This window comes from Phoenix dactylifera, chromosome 12 (assembly GCF_051530095.1).
Source record: "Phoenix dactylifera cultivar Ajwa chromosome 12, Ajwa_hap1_PhDact_Kaust_v1.1, whole genome shotgun sequence".
Lineage (NCBI taxonomy): Eukaryota > Viridiplantae > Streptophyta > Magnoliopsida > Arecales > Arecaceae > Phoenix > Phoenix dactylifera.
The window spans coordinates 25,935,384-25,957,089 of NC_143201.1; the positions used below are offsets into that span (position 1 = coordinate 25,935,384).

General features: G+C 37.5%; 2 protein-coding genes across 4 annotated transcripts; one reads left to right on the forward strand and one right to left on the reverse strand.

Annotated features, from left to right (window-relative positions):
• Window positions 1-1,082: 1,082 nt before the first annotated feature.
• On the reverse strand, window positions 1,083-5,184 carry LOC103708939 (uncharacterized). Its single transcript, XM_008794093.5, has 2 exons — window positions 3,367-5,184; window positions 1,083-1,579 (listed from the first exon to the last, which is right to left on the reverse strand). Exons 1-2 carry the CDS (start codon window positions 4,677-4,679, stop codon window positions 1,393-1,395), a joined length of 1,500 nt encoding a protein of 499 aa, XP_008792315.4. The 5' UTR covers window positions 4,680-5,184; the 3' UTR covers window positions 1,083-1,392.
• Window positions 5,185-6,602: 1,418 nt separating this feature from the next.
• LOC103708791 (crooked neck protein, putative / cell cycle protein) lies at window positions 6,603-16,322 on the forward strand. 3 transcript variants are annotated; one of them, XR_604360.6, is made up of 9 exons: window positions 6,621-7,942; window positions 8,034-8,099; window positions 9,333-9,477; window positions 9,584-9,802; window positions 14,334-14,556; window positions 14,642-14,840; window positions 14,967-15,086; window positions 15,302-15,373; window positions 15,478-16,322. XR_604360.6 is itself a non-coding variant. In XM_008793981.6 (7 exons), exons 1-7 carry the CDS (start codon window positions 6,786-6,788, stop codon window positions 15,082-15,084), a joined length of 2,127 nt encoding a protein of 708 aa, XP_008792203.4. In that variant the 5' UTR covers window positions 6,603-6,785; the 3' UTR covers window positions 15,085-15,252. The 3 variants fall into 3 exon arrangements, 1 of the variants encoding a protein (XP_008792203.4); XR_604364.6 differs by having other exon boundaries at window positions 6,624-7,942; window positions 14,967-15,201; window positions 15,478-16,206; XM_008793981.6 differs by lacking the exons at window positions 15,302-15,373; window positions 15,478-16,322 and having other exon boundaries at window positions 6,603-7,942; window positions 14,967-15,252.
• The last annotated feature ends 5,384 nt before the right edge of the window (window positions 16,323-21,706 follow it).

The window sequence follows — 21,706 nt, forward strand, 5'->3', positions numbered from 1 at the left end:
GGATAAAATTGAAGTTATATATCTGCATCCCGTAAGCTAAAAGACGCAATAAGCTTTTAATCTATTCTTGATATATAGTCCTTCAGCGTTGCTTCTCTTTTACCAGCCCACATTATGATTCACTTCTGAAATCCTACAAAAGCACCTTCTCTCTCAAAAACATGGGGACCGTGCTTCTCACAAGTAAAAATCCAGGAATTGGTTACTTGAATGACACAGAGCTGCAGAAATAACTAAAAAATATTATAGCATACAAATTACATTTCCAACACTTGCTTTCTATACCCAAAAGTCGTTCCAAGGGTTACTACTTTCTCATCAATCACCAGCTTGATATTTGCACGTCTTGCCAGGTACAAGTTTTAACTTTGCCATTGCCTTCGTTCAGTATTATCACAATCGGCAACAATATTATTAGTCCATGCTTTATCATTTAACATCCGGCCTGTATTGCAAATATCATCAGATATTGGCTGCTGCTGCTGCTGGGGCATTGCCCAGTTCACGCTGTCCCAGTGATATGACCAAGTTGCGAATATTTCTTTTAAGGCAGACGAAGGCCTTTCAAGTCCTTGCCATATTGAGTTTTGTCAATGCAGTGGTTCACAATAAAGTTGCAGAATTTCAGCTTCATTAACATCGTCACTGAAGCTGTCGAATTTATAGCATCTGCAGTCTGTTTCTGATTCCCAGCTGACACCACCTGTTTTATATCTGATTTCCTGTGACTTTCCATATTTCCCTAATATAGAAAACATATATCAAATAGGTTTATCTGCAAACGCACACATAATTCTGTATGTTGTTTAAATTGTCAGAGAATGTGAATTTCGCTGAGTGCAATAAGGAAACAAATAAAGTTTGCTCATGGAACAAAATTATTATGAACGATAAAGATCTGAATTTCCTTTAACAAAATTCCAAAAAGCTGTGCAACTCAATAATCCAGTTTTCTCAAATTGAAAAGCCAAGAGAATGGCAAAAACCCTCCAGTCCTTTCTTCCAATCACCACATGTTTTAAGCATGAACAGTTGCTGTTAATCACTGTAGCTTGGGAGACAAAAGCATAGAAATATAATGATTTACAAAAATGAGGGACCAACAAATTTTATACTTGATCAGAGATCTCACCAGCAAAGTACTGGCATTGCTGCTTCATTCCAAATTTCACATTTATCTATGAAAATAAGCTGCTGCGCATCATGTCTAACTTCTATAGCATATTAGTAGAGTTACAACAACTATTAGTTTTAGAAAAAGGCAAGGCTGTTCCTATCATAATATGCTTGACTGTACATATAAACATGGATATGGAACAAAAAGGTTGAGCACGAATGATAAGGTCTCAAAAAGTCTATGCTGGCATTAAACAGCAGCGACAACTAGCGGTGTTAGGATGGCAGGAAGTAAGGATCCTCTTTGTTCTGATAGATCGTGAAAAGCTGCTTGGAGTAACATGTGGCCAATTTGTAGCAGTAGTCAAGCCCCTGGGGATCATACCTCTCTAATTCCTGGGCAGACTTCTTGAGTGGCCCATGTGGATCACCATCCAAAAGAAACTCTGCCATCAAAGATCCCCTGGACCAACAGTAAAACAATCCATTAATCAAGAACGTTATGTTATGGCAGGGAATCTTACAGCCGACACAGTAAGGAAATATCAAAACAAATAACTGAAATCACTAAAATAAGCATGGCATGGACCCAAGAAAAAGACAAGTCAACAATCAGTTATGATCATAAACATGATGGGATACATTATACTATGCCATTTCCGTCTGCAGAGGCTTTATATTTCCACTTGGGATCATTTCATTTCGAACACCTTATCCACTTCCATGTTTAGGAATATTTAGCCTCAAAAATTCGCATAAAAAATGATAATAACCAACATACCTATTTCCATATATTTTGCTCTTCTTTTAGGTAACTTGGGACTGCAGTGGGACAAAATAAAAGCATGCCTCTGCATATCCTTCCTAGCAACTTACTATTTTCGCCTTTGCCTTTCTGTTCTCAAATACAAATCTGAATCCCCAACCTAGCCAGGCCTCCTCCAGACTTCACTAAACAGAATATGCATGGCACGGATGAAAAAAAGTCGATCATTGGTTGTAATTATAATTACAACCATAAATATATACTGTACTATTTCTGTTTGTGGAAATCACCTTATATTTCCATTTAAAGATGATTTGTTTTTGAACAGCTCATCCACTTCCAAGTTTTAAAAAAGATAACCTCATAAATTCACACCAAAACAAATATCATATATTGTGGAAGAAAGTAAAAGTGTGCTTATGTATATCTTTCCTACTAACTTGTGATGTTACTTGCACCCCTTTGTCTTTAGATCCTTCAACATAAATCTGAATCCCCCAATCCATATGGGCCTCCTCCAGATTTTGCTGAACAGAATAAGCATGGCATGGACGAACATTTTTCTTCTTTCAAAAAAGTTAACCATCAATTGTGATCATAAATATAAGTGGAAACGTGATACTGCAAAATTTCAGTTTATAGATGTCTTATATCTCCATTTAAAGGGATTTAATTTTTAAACACCTTATACACTTCTGGTTTAGGTAAATCTAGCCTCATAAATTCAGAGTAAATAATTACAAGAAGAAAAAGCCTGTATCTATAATCTATACATTTCTCTCTTCCTTGATCTAACTTGAGATTTTGGTTGAAGTAAAAGCACACCTCTGAATATTTTTCCTAGCAACTTATCAGTTTCCCCAATTGTCTTCTGGTCCTCAACATAAATTGAACCCCGATGTAAATGGGCCTCTTCCAGATTTCATCAAAACGGACTCGATCATCTGTGCAACTCCCAAGCTTCTTAACATACCCTTTTTCTATTATTTTTTAATGGTTGACAGAAATTCCACCTTAATGGTTTTTCTTCAAATCCGCAATGCTAAGTTTTCATGCTTCAGCAGCCTAATTGCCTGATTTTATGATTTGTTAAACATTTCAAGTCATTATTAAAATCACAAAACATACATTGTCATAGAGATTTATATTCTGGTATTTTAATCTCTAGCCATGTCGTGTAATATGTATTCTACATATGGGATAATTGCTTTCCCTGCATACACTGATGTATTTTAATCTCTAGCAACTAGTAGTGCATGTATGAAACCTTGGTTTCCATTGATGTTTTTGTGCTCTATCATAAGAGTGCAGGCATTGAGAGACAAGGCAATATTTAATCATATATTAAATGCATTATGCATTTACTGCCAGTATTTATCTATTTTGTCATACTTTCCCTGGTCAATTTACAAACCTAGGCCTATGTCACAAAATTGGATATAAAAAACAGGCGCATGGATCCGAATAGCTACCATAAATCATACCTCTTTGCATCAATTGTGTTAAACCCCCGGCTGTTCAGTAAAATTGTCTCCTTTATTGACTTCTCTTCTAATGTTTGTTGTCGATAAATAGCACAAACAGCTTTCATGCAGAGCTGATAGTCTTTTCCAAATGAGGCTAACATATCTGCTTCATATTCCCATTGTTTGGCATTCCTTTCCCGGCGGATATTAGACAAAACATCATCAAGGTCTACATCACTACTTGTTGCTTGCTCTTCAGAAGAAAAGTCATCAGAATTAGATTCAGCTTCCAGACTATCAGATCCACTTACTATGAATCCACCCAGACTTCCACCCTCACTCTCTGATCTGCCATCATATGATTCATCCTCTTTGTCATCTTCAATGTCTGAGTATCCAAGTTTGCGGCATGCAATTCCCCTATTCCCCGAAATCTTGTCCTTCTTATCAGGAGTTACTCTCTGAGCTGCTAGATCTCCAGAAGAGCTTTCTTTTGCCCCAGCATCTCTTTTGTCACGCACTCTTAGTGGAACTAAACGCCTCCTAGAAGGGGTTACAGCCTCTTGGATAGCATCACATTGTTGTTTAATACCCTGCGCCATGGCCCCAAATCTCATCTTTAGTTTGGCAATTGGAATATTATCATCATTGTCATCGCTCTCACTGTCACTAGTAACTACTCTCACAGCACGCTTTCTTTTGGGCGTTGGAGTTGGCAGAGAATTCTCGGCATGTCCCTCGCCATCATCTTCCACTCCGTAAATATTTCTTTGGTCGAAATGCATCATGTTAGAACTCTTTTTAGGACTTACTTCAGTCTTGAAATCAAAACTTCCCGTCTTTGCATGTTCCTCTGCACCCTGATCTTTACCAATCTTTTCCTCTTCGCTGTCACTTATTTCGATAACTACTCCTAATACAGGCTTTCCAACAGAAGCAGCTTGGAATTTATCTTGCTTAATTCCTCTCAGACTCGAGTTTTCTTCCTCCAGCCGCGACACCCGTGCTTCCAACTCTGCACACTTCCTCTTCCAGACATCAACTTCGTTACACTTCTTCTGAAGAACTAACAAACTCATGATCCTTTCTTGAGCTCTGTGCTCTCTCTCGCTCACAACCCTAAAATCTTCTTTTAATCGAGCTATCTGATTCTCCAGCTCCGACTTCTCCTTCTGGACATGAAAACCCTCTACTTTCTTGGTTTGCCCTTCCAGCTCGGAGCACCGGCTTCTGAGAGCACCCAATTCTCTTTCGAGGCTATGGATTTTTCTTTCCCCTTCCGTTTTCTCGACTTCCTTCGCGATCAAGTCTTCCGAGAACTTGCTCTCCATCTCGGCCTTGAGGGTTTCCTCCCTCGAGATGAAAATTTTCTCCAGAGTCTCCGATTCCGACTTCCGCAAAGATGACTTTAGGAAGGCAACGAGTTGCGGATGCTGAGATCCTCCATCTCCCGACACTCCGACTCCTCGTTGTGGCGCCGGGATGAGAATTCCAACCCTCTCCTCCGTCTCCTCCTTCCGCTCCACCGTCGGTTCTTCTCCGCTTCCAACCCTCTTTTTTGCCTCCTCCTCCCCTTCCACCGTCGGCTCCGCTTCCTACTCGTCGTTCGATCACTACCAAAACCCAACCTTTCGTGCAGAGGCTCGGCTTTTCAACCGCGCTGGCGGAGGACTGCTCCTCCCTGGTGCAGTAGAGGCATCCGCGGAGCGTGCCAATGCCCGTTTGAGCGCGGTTGCGGAGGAGGGTTTGGGAAGGATGAGAATGGGAGGGGTTTCAATCATCCCCTCTTTCTTTCTCCCCTTTTCCCGTACGTTTAACTGGTTAAAACAAAAAACCAATCGAATGGCCGTAGCTCACATTATAATATAAAAAATAAAGTAAATTACAAAAAGCTCTACTTTACACTTATTACAATTGTACCCACACTTATAATTAGTAAATTTATTAATCTTATATAAAAAGCCAAAATTATTCTTAAATGACGAGTAAATTTAAAAAAAAATCCTAAAATTAAGAATAAATTATATCTATATCTAATAATTAAAAAAAATAAGCTAAAATTTGTTTTTATCTAATACTTTAATTCATAACTTAATAAAATATTAGCCAAATCATTAACTTAAATGAGATCTAAATGCCGCGTCAAAAAAAAATTTAGAAAATGATCAAACTGGACTTAAGTGATATAACACCGATCCAATAAGGAAAACAACAGTTGTGAGGTGCCATGAGTTTGAGCTTGATCTTGATAAATTATCAAAAAAAATCGTGTGTTGAGAAAAAATAATATATATCTCTCAAATAAGTAGATGCTTCTAGAATTTTTTCTTATAGAAAACTAATATCAGGAGTTTATCACTCGAGCTAGCTTGTGCATGGTTCAAGCCAAGTTATAGAACTGCAACTGATGCACCCTCCAAAAAGAAGAGTTTCACGCATGTACTAATTGGATCATTTTGATGATAGATCCCTAAAGCTATCATAGCTCCATACGTAGATATAGGAATTCTTATTTACCGCAATAATGTTAGCAAATCATGTCTATAGTATTTGACAAGTAGAACTTAAAATCAATAAATAATATACTGGCATCCCCGATCTCTATGATATGGTGGGCGGAAAAGCGAGAAAAAAATTTGATTAGAAAGGACAGAGGTTGGTCGGAAAGGATACTCATCGTTGGATATCGGTTGGGAAGGAAGTTTGTCTTTAGTCACTCTTGGTGGGTTGGTGAAATGAAAAAGAACTCGTAGACACTTAATCTTAAAGAGAAGAAGACTTTTGAAGACGTAGTACTTCAAAGAGTTCCGAGAGTTGGAAAATTGAAAAATGAGACTTATTTTCTTATGAAGGTAATTTTGATTTTTTATAGTAGATAAATGGTTTCACCAATACTGTCAATTTAAAGAAGGTAAGTGTAGACTTTTATAAAATATTGGGTATACGTGTAATAAACATAAATTTTAGAAAGATTTTTGTAAAATTATTTTTGTCATCTTTATTTTTTTTTTGATGTAGCATTTGGGTCCTATTAAAAGTTAATGATTTGATTAACATTTTAGTAAGTTATGGATTGGAGTATTGAATAAAAATAAATTTTGTAGGTTAAGCATAGTTTTTTATATTATTGTATGTAATTATAATTTATATAGAGTTTCAAAAAAGAAAATTGTGATTTAGTTAAAAAATAATTACAGTAACCGGTTGTAAATTGATTTCCTTTTATGCCCCTCACAAACCAACGACTAGGACTTAGCAAAACCCTAGGTTTTGATATCCTGCGTCCCACTTAATTCGGACCCTCCCCGAAACCCTCCTTGCCCTCGTCTTCTCGACCTCCTTCCCTGCTGCCCGTGACCCAATCCCTAATCTCTTATACTTCTCCTGCATTGAGCAGAGAAAACAGAGACAGAGGGAGACAGATCGACGAAACAAGGATGGCATCGGCGAAGGACGCGGATCCGAACCTTGGGTTCTTGACGAAGCGCGACACGGAGGTGAAGCTCCCCCGTCCGACCCGCGTGAAGAACAAGACTCCGGCCCCCATCCAGATCACCGCCGAGCAGATCCTCCGGGAGGCCCGGGAGCGGCAGGAGCCCGAGATCCGCCCTCCCAAGCAGAAGATCACGGACGTCTATGAGCTCTCCGATTACCGACTCCGCAAGCGCAAGGAGTTCGAGGACCAAATCCGCCGCGTCCGATGGCACACCGGCGTCTGGGTGAAGTACGCCGCCTGGGAGGAGTCCCAGAAGGACTTCGCCCGCACCCGCTCCGTCTGGGAGCGCGCCCTCGAGGTCGACTACCGCAACCACACGCTCTGGCTCAAGTACGCCGAGTTCGAGATGCGCAACCGCTTCGTCAACCATGCCCGCAACGTCTGGGACCGCGCCGTCTCCCTTCTCCCCCGTGTCGACCAGCTCTGGTACAAGTACATCCACATGGAGGAGATGCTCGGCAACGTCGCCGGCGCCCGCCAGGTTTTTGAGCGCTGGATGTCCTGGCAGCCTGATGCCCAGGGCTGGCTCTCGTACATCAAATTTGAGCTGCGATACGGCGAGGTCGACCGCGCCCGCGCCATCTACGAGCGGTTTGTCGCCTGCCACCCCCGCCCCCACGCGTTCATCCGCTTTGCCAAGTTCGAGATGAAGAACGGCGAGGTTCCACGGGCCCGTGCTGTATATGAGCGTGCTGTTGACCTCCTCTCCGAGGACGAAGAAGTTGAGCAGCTCTTCGTTGCTTTCGCTGAGTTTGAGGAACGGTGCAAGGAGGTGGAGCGTGCCCGATGCATCTACAAGTTCTCACTCGACCACATCCCCAAGGGCCGCGCTGAGGACTTGTACAAAAAATTCGTTGCATTCGAGAAGCAGTATGGGGACAGGGAAGGGATTGAGGATGCCATCGTGGGAAAAAGGAGGTTCCAGTACGAGGAGGAGGTAAGGAAAAATCCACTAAATTATGACTCGTGGTTCGATTATATTAGGCTGGAGGAGAGTGTCGGGAATAAGGAGATGGTTAGGGAAGTTTATGAGAGGGCGATTGCTAATGTGCCTCCAGCAGCAGAGAAGCGGTACTGGCAGCGATACATCTATTTGTGGTAAGAATGATAGGATTTTGTTTTATATAAAAAGATTTTGCTGATGATTGGTGTATTTCAATGGTTTATTTTGTTGAATCATTCTATACAGGATAAATTATGCGTTGTATGAAGAGCTTGATGCTGGAGATATGGAGAGGACTAGAGAGGTTTACAGGTTAAAAATTCCTACCTTTATTGGATAAACATACATCTATTCTAAAATATTAAAACTTAGAGTTTTTTTTCCCTGACATGGTGTTAGCATATGTATGAAAGGATTGAAGTAGAGGCTATCCTCTCAATTAGTTTGGAAACAATCTCTACATATATGTAAATACTAGATCCTTATATTTTCTTTTTTTTATTAAAAAAATAGCTTTAAAACAAAGCCCATATATATTATAGGAAAAGCATCCATGCTTAGTTCCACTTAGGGAACAACTTTAGTCATTGTTCATTCACATCTGATTGAGCTATAATACCTGTAGAAACGTAGGAGTAGGCATGGTCGGAGAGGTGAGTACTTGAGTTGATGCTATGTGCCTAACATCCACATGTTACTTTTTATTGGTTTATAAGCAATTTAGCTTTATGCTAATTAGATTGAAGAGTAGTTGGCATAATTTTTATTGGAGGGTAGGTAGAGTTTTGCTGAATATATGAGGCTTTACATCTTGTTACATGGGGTATAAGTTGGGTTGGGATTTGATGAAAAGTCTATTTATTGTGTGAATGGCTTTAGAATGTGATAGCAAGGAGATCGTAGTTAAAATAGGTGTAATGTGTTTCAACTGGAGGGTTGACTGTGATTCTGCTTTTGCTGTAAATACCACAACAAGATGGAAGGCATTGTCAACAGCTGTAAGTTTTTTGGAATGAGAACTGAGATGAAGGCTGAAGACAATTGCATGACCAAAATATTCTTAAAAATATGCAGATTGTGAGTAGCTCAATTGCTTTTATTTTTTGTTTGATTCTCTAGTTTTAACCTTGATACATTTGTAAGTGATTGTTGTAGGAAAGGGAGTGGTGTAAACATATTTTTCGAAGAAATTATGAAAAATGTAAAGGAGAGGGTTCACAGTGCATCTACTTTTTTATAAAGGTTTGTGGTTAGTAAGATTTTGGTACAATATCTAGGAAGAAGGCTTAATTGCTCTTCACTAGAACAACTAATTATTAACTCGACTATTTATTTGCAATATATGCGTTATCAATTTCTTGTATTTGTAGAACAACTTTTTATCTGCTTGTGGAACTTTGTATGCATGATAACTATTAATTATTACTTTGTTATGTTGCTATGTGTAGAATTCTCTTTTTCATTTATTTAGGAATAAATACATTTTGTTATTTGTTTTTTTGATGCTCAGACATTAAATAATGTCAATTTATTTTGCTTCCATAGGGAATGCATTAAATTGATTCCTCACAAGAAATTTTCATTTGCGAAAATTTGGCTCCTGGCAGCCCAGTTTGAGATAAGGCAAAAAAATCTTAAGGCTGCACGCCAAATCCTAGGCAATGCAATTGGAATGGCTCCAAAAGATAAGGTATGTATCATATTTTTCCTTCTTGTTATGGTACTGTTATGAAGAGAGTGTGTAATGCTTCATGATATTACCATTGGTTCTTGGCCTAATGCTCTACTTTCCTTAGATCTTTAAGAAGTACATTGAGATTGAGCTCCAGCTAGGAAATATCAACCGCTGCAGAACCCTATATGAGAAGTATCTTGAGTGGGCTCCTGCAAACTGCTATGCTTGGAGCAAGTATGCTGAATTGGAAAGATCATTAAGTGAGACAGAGCGTGCTCGATCAATATTTGAACTTGCGATTGCTCAACCTGCATTGGACATGCCGGAGTTGTTGTGGAAGGTATGTAGTTTTTCTAACCTTATTTGTTGTTGCCTTCCTTTCATGTATTGTACTGTTTGAGCCGTCACGAATCGATTTGAAGTTCTAGTCTGTAATGTATCATAACCATATTTTAATATGGTGGTGTAAAATGGCATATAAAATGTAATCCAAGTGAAAAATATGCGGAAAATGAATGTCTTGAAAATGGCCATCAAGAGAAGCTAGAAAAAGAATTTCACCAAAGTAAGTTGTCGATTCTAACAAAAAATCAATTCCTACCAGACACTTGGACAATGAAATAGACCTGAAATAGTAAAGAGGCTACATCTTTTTGGTTGTTTATGATTAGGATAATGTTACCTTTACTCTTTTTTGGTTAAGAGTCCTCGTAGCATACGTTTTTATTTACAAACGGCAAATTATCCTTCTATAATAACATCATTCTATAATAACATCTTTGATTCCTACTCTATAATCCAGATAGAATCTTACCATCTGTAGTTGAGAGAATTTCTAATTTTGTCTATTCGGGCCTTAATTTACCAAGCTAGAATTTTCATCCCATTTTACCTAACATCTTTAAATAAGTATGTGTTATGGCCCCATTTTTGTGTTGTTGAGCATTGATGAGTTAATAAACCATTGAGTTATTTCCATGCTGCGCAAAAATTTGTTAGGAAAGAAAAAATGGTCTAACACAATGGTCGATTATTTCATCTAGATGGAAGAATGGAGGGAGCTAAATAAGTATGTGTTATGGCCCTTGTGTTGTTGGGCATCGGTGGGTTGATAAACCATTGAGATAATTGCATGCTCTGCAAAAATATGTTAGGAAAGAAAAGAGGGTTACCACAATGGTTGATTAGGGGCGTAGTAAACGATGGATTGAATTTAGACACTTTAAACCATTATTCTACATTGTGGTTGCCATGGGTGCAAGTCGAGAGTGAAGTTGTTCACCTTGGACAATTGTCTCACTCTTACCACAGATACTTGAAGCCATGGAAGGATCTGAAAGTCCTTTTTAAACTCCTGTAACCATGTTAAGTGTGACTTAGTCCTTTAAATCCACTAATTAAATCAAACCATGGCCATCTAGCCTTTTCTTAATTATTTAGGATTGGCTTTATGGATCCTCATTTGCTATTCCTATTTAGGCCTATCGCTAATGTTATTCCAAGTTTCTCCATGTCCTTTCTTGTAACTTCTATTCGTGTCACCTTAGGTTTTCCTCTCCTTTTCTTATCACTTTCAACACAAAGCAAAGTACCTCTCATTTCTAGAACCCGGCCAGATCTTTGTTGTATATGTGCCCACCCTCTCAATCAATTTCCCATTACTTTCAATCAATACTCTGAACCATACAATGTTGGCATGCTAATGTTTTATTAAATTTTTCTTTAAATTTTCAATATATGCACATCTCACATAACATTCCAAGTGGACCTATCTACTTGGACCTATCTACTTCATCCAACCAACTAAAATTAGATTATGTATATCTTCATCTATCACATAATATTCCAGGCAGAATCCTCATTTAGTAATTTTTAAAATGATATCTCCATCTTTCTTTAATTTCCTTATCTTTTCACTAATATCTTATTATCCTTACTTTTAATGCATCTAACTTGATCAGTGTCTTTAGATTCTCTCTCTCTAGCTTTAGATATTTTACAAATATTATTCTTATATTTTTTTGAGCCAAATCTATCATATAAATATCATACACTATATCTTTAGTCTTACTAGCATTTTTGCGTCTTTTTAGCCTCCTTATATATCATAAAATCTTTGTCATTAATCATTATTTGTTTTTTCGCCATTGTTTAAAGCAGATTCATTTTATTCTAATTGCCTCTTGTATGCCATTATTCTACCACCAAGTTTTGTCTCTCTTTTCGCTTTTGGCTCTTCTATAACACCTTTAACTACCCTATTGGTACAATTGACCATTTGATCCTATATGTTATTTGGTTCCATCTTTAAGTTTCAATTTCTCTCCTTTAGTAATTTATCTCTATAGAATATCCTTTTTTTTTTTAAATTTAAGTTTCACTCTCTTATCTTTGGTCAATTATTAATTTCTTTTTTTCCCGTCTTCTCTTGGTATTGCCGTATACTTTTTACATGTTGATCTTTCTCTCCACTTGATAAAAAAATAATCTATTTGTAGTAAATTTGATCCACTCTTAAAGGTTACTAAATGCACATCTCTCTTCTTAAAATGCGTTTGCAATTGCTAGGTTATAAGCTATTGCAAACTCAAGAATTGAATCGCCCATTAAATTTCTATCCATAAAATTAAATCCTTCATGTACTCTCTCATATCCTATGTTGCTCTTCCTTATATTCCTATTTAAGTCACTACCTACAAGTACCATTTGTCCTTCAAGAATACTTGGCATCAATCTGTTCATTTCTTTCCAAAATTGTTGTTTAGTCTTCGCCATTAGGCTTACTTGTGGTGCATAAGTACTAACTACATTAATAATCTTCTCATCTAAAGCTAATTTAATAACTATTAACATATAAGTTATCTATTTTATATCTGCAATTTTATCTTTCATTTCTTTATCTGCTACCATTCCTACACTATTTCTTTTATTATCCTTGCATACATATACTAGTTTATAACCATCCTCTATATCTTTGGATTTACTACCTTTCTATTTATTTTCTTGTAAGCAAGGAATATTGTTTTTTCTACATGTGGCTGGTTGTTTTTGGTCAATGACCTAACCAGCCTTTACTCATTTGTCTCTGAAACTATGCCACGTTATAGCTGGTCCTTTATAGACAAGCTAACCAGACCGTGCTCATTTGTCACTACAAACATGTCATGTTGTAGCGGATCGCTTATGGACAATGACCTACCCAACTCTTGCCCACTTTTTATCGCATATAATAGGTGGTGTCACCCCTCCACATTTCTCATCTGGGCTTGGGATCGTCAGCTCCACTAATTAAATCAAGGTTGGGGTCATGACTGTCAACTCTCCACTAATTAAATCAAAGTTGGGATCATGACTGTCAACCCTCCGCTAATTAAATCAAAGTTGGGATCTGCAGATTCTCTATTTATTTTTGAAGTCATATCATATTGGAGCTATTCCTTTTGAGTACACCTTATCAATTTAAATTGGATGGGTTGAGTTAGATTGATGGATTTTTGAACACATACCTCCACTTATTCTTGTGTTTGATCTTGCAAAAGAAATTGGGTGCTTGAGTGTTAAAAATGATCTAAATCAGATATAAAAAATTAGATGGACCAATATTTTCGTTCCGATATACTTGCCAATTTATATAAGGTCATTACTGTCTCATAGTATAACCTCTTGGTTCAATAATATCCTTTGTTCGCGATTCCTGTACCTATGTGGGCCCACTTTGTTTCTATATATATATCTCTGGTTTGTTATTCATCTTTAGCATTCTTATAAGTAACTGTGTTCTAATTCTTGAGTGTCAAATATCTTGTGACGAAGGAAACCTTTTTCATTTTTTTGGGTGTATGTTCTACTTCTCATCACTGTCCAGCCTCCCAATGACCCAAAATTAGCCATAAGGACTTGGAGCTTTCTTTTGTGCTTATGAATTGTGGCTTTGTCTAATATAATATATGATAAGAAGGTGTTGATAAGTTCAGTGTATCAGAAAAAAATTACGATGATTGCAGAGTTTAAATTTCTAAATTATATGATCTGAAGTTCATCTTATAATTTCTGGGAAAAAAAGAGATTCTTGGAGTCTTCTATTTTCCCTTTATCTTTTTCTAGATCATTTTCTAGTAATAGTAATAGTAGTATGTATTCCTAACATATGTTTGGTGGAAGTCTAAGCTCCTTAGATTTTAAGTATTCCCTAATAAAGAAGAGGAGATCACCTTGGAGATAGAGGTTGATAGGGTAACTTTTACCTAACCACAACTCCAAAGGCATAGTATCATTCGATATAGGTGGCTTTTGGTCTTTGAGAGGGTTGAATGACACCACCTGGTGACTTGGTGTCTGCCTCGACCTAACCTAACAAATGTAGAGAATCTCTTCACTTGTTACATTTGGCTAAAGGCACAAAGGCCTCAATGGTGGTGCATCATTGCCGGACGAAGAGACACAGGCGAAAAATCCTGAATAACTTTGCATATAACAATGTTGGACAAGCACAACCTACTAGGTACTGGTCCTTTTTAGATCGTGTCTCGTTTAGTTTTCTTACTTTGATTTCTCTGTTATTTATTTTCAGCGTCAGCCTCAGTGAATTATTGATTGCATGTAAAATCTCTATTCATTCCATTATTGGGTTCTTTAATGCATCATGCAAATAATATCATCCAACTTTGTTTTTTCTATGGAGTTGAAACTTGAGCGCTGCTTTAGTGATGTACAAGCCTTGTCAACCATGCATTCAATGGGTTTCTGTAGTTAATTACATAATCAAGTGAATATGGAAATCTATCTCAAGTGAGGATATGATATATCTGTATTGCCAATACTGCCATCCATAGCTTGATGCAGCATCATCTGTTTCTCACCTTGCATTGCAGGCTTACATTGACTTCGAGATATCAGAGGGTGAATACGAGAGAACAAGGCAACTCTATGAGAGGTTACTTGATCGAACAAAACACTTGAAGGTATGGATTAGTTATGCCAAGTTTGAGGATTCAGCTGGTATGGAAGATGAAGAGGTGGATGGGGAGGCTCAGGAAAGCAGTGATGATATCTCTCGTCATGAGCAGCAATTGGAGTGCATCCAACGATGCCGAGGTACATTAGATGAAAAATGAAATTAAAGTTTGCTTTGTTTGTAATTCTAAGATGGAGATAACTTCAACTTTCTCCTTTCTACCAGGTGTTTTTGAGAGGGCATTCGACTACTTCAGAACGGCTGCCCCTGAGTTAAAGGAGGAAAGGGGGATGCTCTTGGAGGAGTGGTTGAATTTTGAGAGTAGTTTTGGAAATCTTGGGGATGTCAGTTCAGTCCAAAAGAAGTTACCCAGGAAGGTAAAGAGGAAGAGGGCCATATCTACTGAAGATGGGACTCCTGCAGGGTATGCTTATTGTCTTCTGTTTTTAAATTACTTTTGATTCATAATTGCTTGTGAAATTTTGGCTTGTATCTTTTCCGTTTTTCCTCCATAAGAAGATTGAGCTGACATTAGTTGAATTTTATGCAGTTTTGAGGAATATATTGACTACATATTCCCTGATGAAGTGGCAATAGCTCCAAATCTGAAAATATTGGAAGCTGCATACAAATGGAAAAAGCAGAAAGTGGATTCTGATGAGGATTGAATGTAATGCATATATAATGGGTTGATATGTGTCAAATCATTTTTTCACTTTGGATTGAGATGATAGCGTAGCTGTTCGGTGTCTTTCTTTACCAATGTATAGTGAGATCAGAAACTTGTATGCAAAGATAATGGATTGATTCGTGTCCAGCAATGTTCTTTTCTTCAATTCATCTCTCAACTTTCTGTGACACTTACATCCTTTTTTAAATGTTCAGGGTAGGTAAGCATATATCCCTAGCCATCCATTTTCTCTGCCATCATTTGCAGTCTCTGAATTGACTATGAAGGTATGCAGTGCATTGTCCTTTTCTATTTATTTACTATTTGCGTGATTGATTATCTGGTGATTTTCAATCTGCACCTGTCTAATCTCTTTTTTTTTGTCATCAAGTTGACGGATGCTTGTAACGGCGTTGTTGGTGGTGTCCATTATAGCCGTAGGCTGGTCTGATTGTTGGTGTTGGTGGCTCTCTCCCCCCATCGGTTCCAGTCCTTGAACTGAAATTTTCGGAATGGTTGAGCATGATTTCCTAATAGATTAGGCGATCCTTATTAAGAGGTTCTCTTGTTTCGCAACCATGACAAAAGAACGAAGCTTCCCTTGATGCTTTCCAGTCACTTGGAATAACCAGTAACGTCATCAAGATGCCTTATATACTTTATGTGAATAGATGATGGTGATAATATTTGTTTCGAAGGGAAAGAAGTCGTGCTGATGGATGTGTTTGAAGTGTTTTGCGAGAGAAGGGTTTCTTTTATTTCACGGGAGCTCTCAGGACAGGCGTGATATAATAGATTACTTTCTGCTGATCTCTTTGGGCATTGAAAACGCAGTTGCGGAGCATAACCACTTCATTTTATAAATTAAGTGGTAAAGATCAACCTTTTCTTGTTGCCGGGTTCTGATTTTTGTTGTGCAAGCTATAATGACGTCTTTGTGAGAAATACGGTGGGTGTGCTGCTACCCCTCCCATTGAAACTTAGAAAGAGAAATGCCAACAAGTTGAGCTGAATGAGATTGACGGGGTCAAGTTCGCTTAAATATTATTTTATCAAAAAATAAAGAAAATATCTGAGGCTTTGTAGTGAAGTGGTAATGGAAATCGAAGATATTCTCTCATTGACTTGTATGCATGCGGCTTGTGTGTTTGCTATTTTTTTCATGGATCCTTTGTTTATGAACATGATGTATCTCTTGCTCGAATCGTGTGTAACTAATCAAAGGTTAACGCTCTAGTTCCTCTGGCGCTCGTGTGTTCCACCAATTAAGCATGACTTGTTCCAGGCTAAGTCTCCTCAATTTATGTAATTCAGTTTATATAATAGTGCATCATACTTATCTGAACATATTTATGAGAGATTTCAGCGAAAATTTATAAAACTGATTTTTTTATTATAACATTTAGTGCATGCCTTGCTAAGTTCAGCCCAATTTGGATTATAACATTTAATCCGTGAATTGGAGATTGCTTTAATGGTCATACTCTTTGGGCCTGAGATTTGGGTTCTTGTTTTAAACAGTGATTCCTCTTTGGACTTTGATAATTGGATAATGTGGGTAGATCCCTCCCTTTCTCCGGGAAAAAAAGGATGGAACCAAGTTTTAACTTGGACATTCTAAAGTTCAACACAAGGTACGAGCAATGAACGGCTCAATAATGTTTTTTTTTTTTTTTGGTACAATAGCGTCTCATAGGATATATATATATATATATATATATATATATATATATATATATATATATATATATATATATATATATATATATATATATATATATATATATATATATGAGTGTAGTCAATAAAATCAGAAATCAGAAGTTAGTGAAAAGAATAAGAAACATTCATTTGGTTCTTTCGAAGAAATTCTTCTCAGTGATATACTGCAAAGGAGGCTATTTAGTCAGTCACACTGTTTGTCTTCCGATAAATATAGGTAGCTCGGAAGGAGCTACATTTCTAGAAAATCTGCACCTAGTATATACCTCGAATATACCTCGCATAGAAGATACTCTCGGCCCTAATAACAAAGGTGTCAATTTGGAAACTGAAGCACTACATAGATATTTTTATTCTATGAAATAAGGATAAATATTGGTTATATTTGGTCTCGGGATCGGGAAACTACTTGGCATCTCCTCGACCATGGGAGGGACTCCAGGTTTCAATGCAAGAGCTGTCATTTCCATCATTTTTTCAAAAAGAATGGCCATTCCAAAATTAGGTCATTCCATCTTTTTGATAGTTTTATTCGGATTAATCAGGTTAAGTGGGTAGTAGGGCATTGACTGTTTACAAATTGTTCTAAACTATCTACTTGCTCTTCTTTATTCTTCTTTAAACCGAAGGAAGAGGTACCTATGGTACCTTAAGCTAATCCATCCCTACAGGGGAGTTTGTTGTATCAAATGTAACCTATATTTTTTACCCCACACCTTCACCCTCCTTTAATCTTCTTTAGACGGAAGGAAAAGGTACCTTTCATACCTTAAGCTAATGCATTCCTTTAGTGAGTTTGTTGTTATCAAGTGTAACCTATATATGTTTCTCTATGCTACCCCTCCCTGCTCTCAGAAAAAGCAAAAAAGAAAAAGAAAAAAAAAATGCTATCGACAGATTAATGGATGGTTGTAGCTTCTCAAGGCATGATTATTTTTTCCAACTTTGAATGCCAAAATGCATGGTAAAACTTTTGTTTCATGATCACACATCAGTATATTATATCATAAAAATTTCAACAAATAAATTTTTACATGATTTAAAGACTATTTTAAACTATACATCAAGTGATCACAATGTCGATGCATTTCAATATTTGGAGAGTAAAATGCGTTTACCAATGATTGGAAACTATATACTCATTCTACCATTAGCCAACATATGTATTGGGACGTGAAACATGATGCGTGGTTTCAATCATTAACCTAAATCAGTCACTATGCATTTAGGGTGTAAGTAACTGTGATATGCATAAGGATGCTGAAGTTGCCTAGAAAAGATACAAAACATAATTCTTAATTCTGAATCAAGGGGATGAGGACAAATGGACGAACATATAAGAAAAATAAAATTGATCTCCATGGCAATAGCACCATTGCACATGAATTATATGCATGACTCCTTTCACTTATTAGTCTTGGAGGTTTATGGCCACTAATCACTTCTATTACAACTAATGTTTAGTGTATGAAATCAGTGACTTTTCACCGTCAGACCTAGATTTTATGTGTGCCAAGTTAGAAACCTTGCATAAAGATGATGTAACTCGGTACATCCATAGTCTCAATTTTATGAAAAATTTATGCAGTGCAAAGAATTTACGCCAGAGCATCTCATATGAATGATACAATATTTTAGATATATATTGGGGATGCCAGCTAGTGTAATTGGTGAAGCCTTTTAGGGTTGATGCTGAATCTTGCGTCCATCATGATTTCGGCCAAGATTTCTTCTATTCTAGTTTTCAAAAATATTTTAAATATATTTTTATTTTTTATACCTTCCTCACATAAAAGAAAGAAGAAAAACAAAACCGATGACCTCTTAAAATCAGCACTAAAGAATGCCATCCAATCAACTATCCTATTAACCTCTCTTAAAATATATTTAACTACATACTATTAATCTCCAAATGTCCAACAGTAATGGATGTGTATCCATCCATAAACAATTTGTTGACTTTAATCCAGAAAATAACTGTTCTAAATTGTTCTTCCAATACCTTCTTGGCATGAAGTAAAGAAGAATAACAAAACTGACAATCTCTTAACTAGGTAAGCAAGTCTAAATTTGCTTAAAAAATATGATCATATAAATTATATAGAACCTTACAAATATTGTCACCTAATCACTGATGCTAGGGTGACCCCCTGCCTTTTTTTCGCTTCTTGTTTTGCGGGGACGGGGGTAGGTGGGTGATAACCAATGATTGACCAAAGCTTATTTCGATCAAGATCTATCTTTTTTTTTATTAGACTGTCTTGACCTAAACTACCAGCATTAAGGCCAGACCTATAAACCGTAATGAGGAAGATATCTGCATTGCAGCAGCACTCTTATCAAAAGATTCAAAAAGACAACCGCAAGAACCGCCATCTTCCCACAGAAATGAAAGAAGTGGCTCCTCGTAAGAAAAGACAGACGTGATGGTTCAAACAAAGACAAATAATAGATTATGTGCATGTCCTCAGGGTACCTCGAAAGGTCACAATAGCTGTTTTGCATTAATAATAACAGTTGTTGTACTCAAGGCTGCAACGGTGGTTGTCTGCGCATGTGAAAGAGAGATTGCATACTACGAGATGGTAGAATGAGACTTTTTTTTTTTTTTTTTTTTTTTTTTTCATATGCCAAACGCATGGACGACGATTAAATATGAGAATTGGATGCCTTCCATCTGACTTGTCCGTTGGAAGCACTACTAGTCCTCTGAATACTGAGGTGGTGCTGGATGACTTACTCACATATTGAACAACCCACGGGTCGAAGAGAGTATGAGAAACTTTCTACTCACATGGAACATTTTCTGGTGGAAAGGGGCTCAGTGAGGGCTGCTACGCGGGTGGGGTTAGTTTCCCTCTTTCTTCTTTTATATACCAAAAAAAAAGAAAAAAAAAGAAAAAAGAGAGATTGCATGGGCCGTGGTACGAAGAAAACAAATGTATGCGGCGAACAAAGATTTCACAAATAGGGTTAAATTTGACTATTAACATGCCGCAAATAATCACATAGCTAATTAACAAACATTTGTAATAATCTAAAACTTCACCAATAAATCTAATCAGTACATAATCGATGTAGGACTAAACATTCACTTGCACAGATCCTTAAATGCTCCTTCTATTTAAGATCTGCCATCTTCACCCAGTTAAGAATCCAAATATATTCAAATACTACAATTAATTTTGACCAGTTTAAATATGCCTGTGTTGCAGTATCTTCTAATCTATATAGGTTAGGGAATGGATCCACTTTAATACTATTTGTAACAATTTAGAACTTTACTCATACATACTGGCTAGAAGATGTTAATTAGTACATAGTTGATGTGGAACTAAATATTCATCCACATGGGTTCTCAAAAAATATTAAGCTCATGTAACAAGCTATAGGTACTCTCATTAGGCAAACGCAAAAGGCAGTGGAAGATGGCGGAAGATTGGCAGAAACTGTCGTGATTTCCTTTCATCATACCAAGGCAGATCTCATCAACGAAGGGCGTCCTATTTGCCTTTTTTAACCCATCTCTGTAGGACCACCATGAGGATTGAGGCTAGCCAGGGATGAATGGTCCATCTCCTACTCGAAGTAGGCTGTGGAATTTGGCCAGATTCCATCTCAAAAGTGAAACCGATGGAACAACGCGCGCGCGGCCCTTGTCGTCATATCTATGGATGCATGAAATCTGTCATCAACGGGGTGTTTGACCTAACGAAAACAGGACAGACTTGATGCATGCTAAATTCTTTAATCATTCAACATTCTATGAACCATGAGTGATGCTTTAACAAGCATGATATAAGTGATTGAACCGATGATGACAAATCTACGATCTACATGTGTGCCCTTTATCCTGAGTATTTTGCGAGAAAACAAATGATCAAATGCCGCGTTAGACGACCAAATGATTCGAGGAGCATTGGACCCATCCTTCAACCTCATGATCCATATATGGACGCCTTTTTGAATAAATTCAGAAAAATATAGATCTTGTAGGTCTTTATTCTTGCAAACCATGTGAACTGAAAACAACTACGTTTTTGTCACTCTATTGTGCCGCGTGAATTGCATTGCATGAGATTTTAGTTTAATGTATGGTCGTCAGATTTTGATAGGCTTTGGCGAAGGTACCGAGGCCTGGGGGGCCATGCCTCTCAACAATGGCCGCTGTGCTTCCTTGTCATCTATATCCAATTGCCATTCCAATCCCAGCAATTTAATATTCGACTGCCTCCGACAAGACCAGCAACTGCGAAGACGTTGATAAGATGCATGCATATGGAGCATTCCACGCTTACGTGCACTCCCTGGCGTCTTGCCCTCTGCAAAGGCCAAAGGTGGTCGGGAGATGAACATATCAAGATGCGTGCATGCATGTATGGCAGCATATCAAAAATCATACGGCGGATATCTAACTCTTTCATCGGTACGTCAGTTGCAGTCAAAATTTAACACAGTAACTATGGGTTCCATTGAACAGTTTCGTACTATATGTATGACATTTTCATGTGAGATTTCTATACTGCTACAGTATTTTTTTTTAATCAATATGCGGAAAGAGCGCAAGAATTTCTTGATGCAATTCTTCTTAAGAAAAATTATATGGAGTGAAAGGAATTTTTTGCCATATGGATGTGGCATTCAATCACATCTGTCTATCAAAAAGGGCTGGTCGGTAGGATTTTCGACTGCACTAGAAGAAAGGTTATAGATCGTTTGCAAATAAAGCTATTGCATGATTAGTTTTCATATACTCAAGCGAGGTTTTGTTTCCCTTCTTCATGTTGTTAAAATAACTAGGGAGCACCATCCACCTAGACGGTATGATTACTGAATCACTCTTCTCTTAAAATCAATAGGTCCTCAAATGGATGGCGATATAAATTTATGCTCACCTC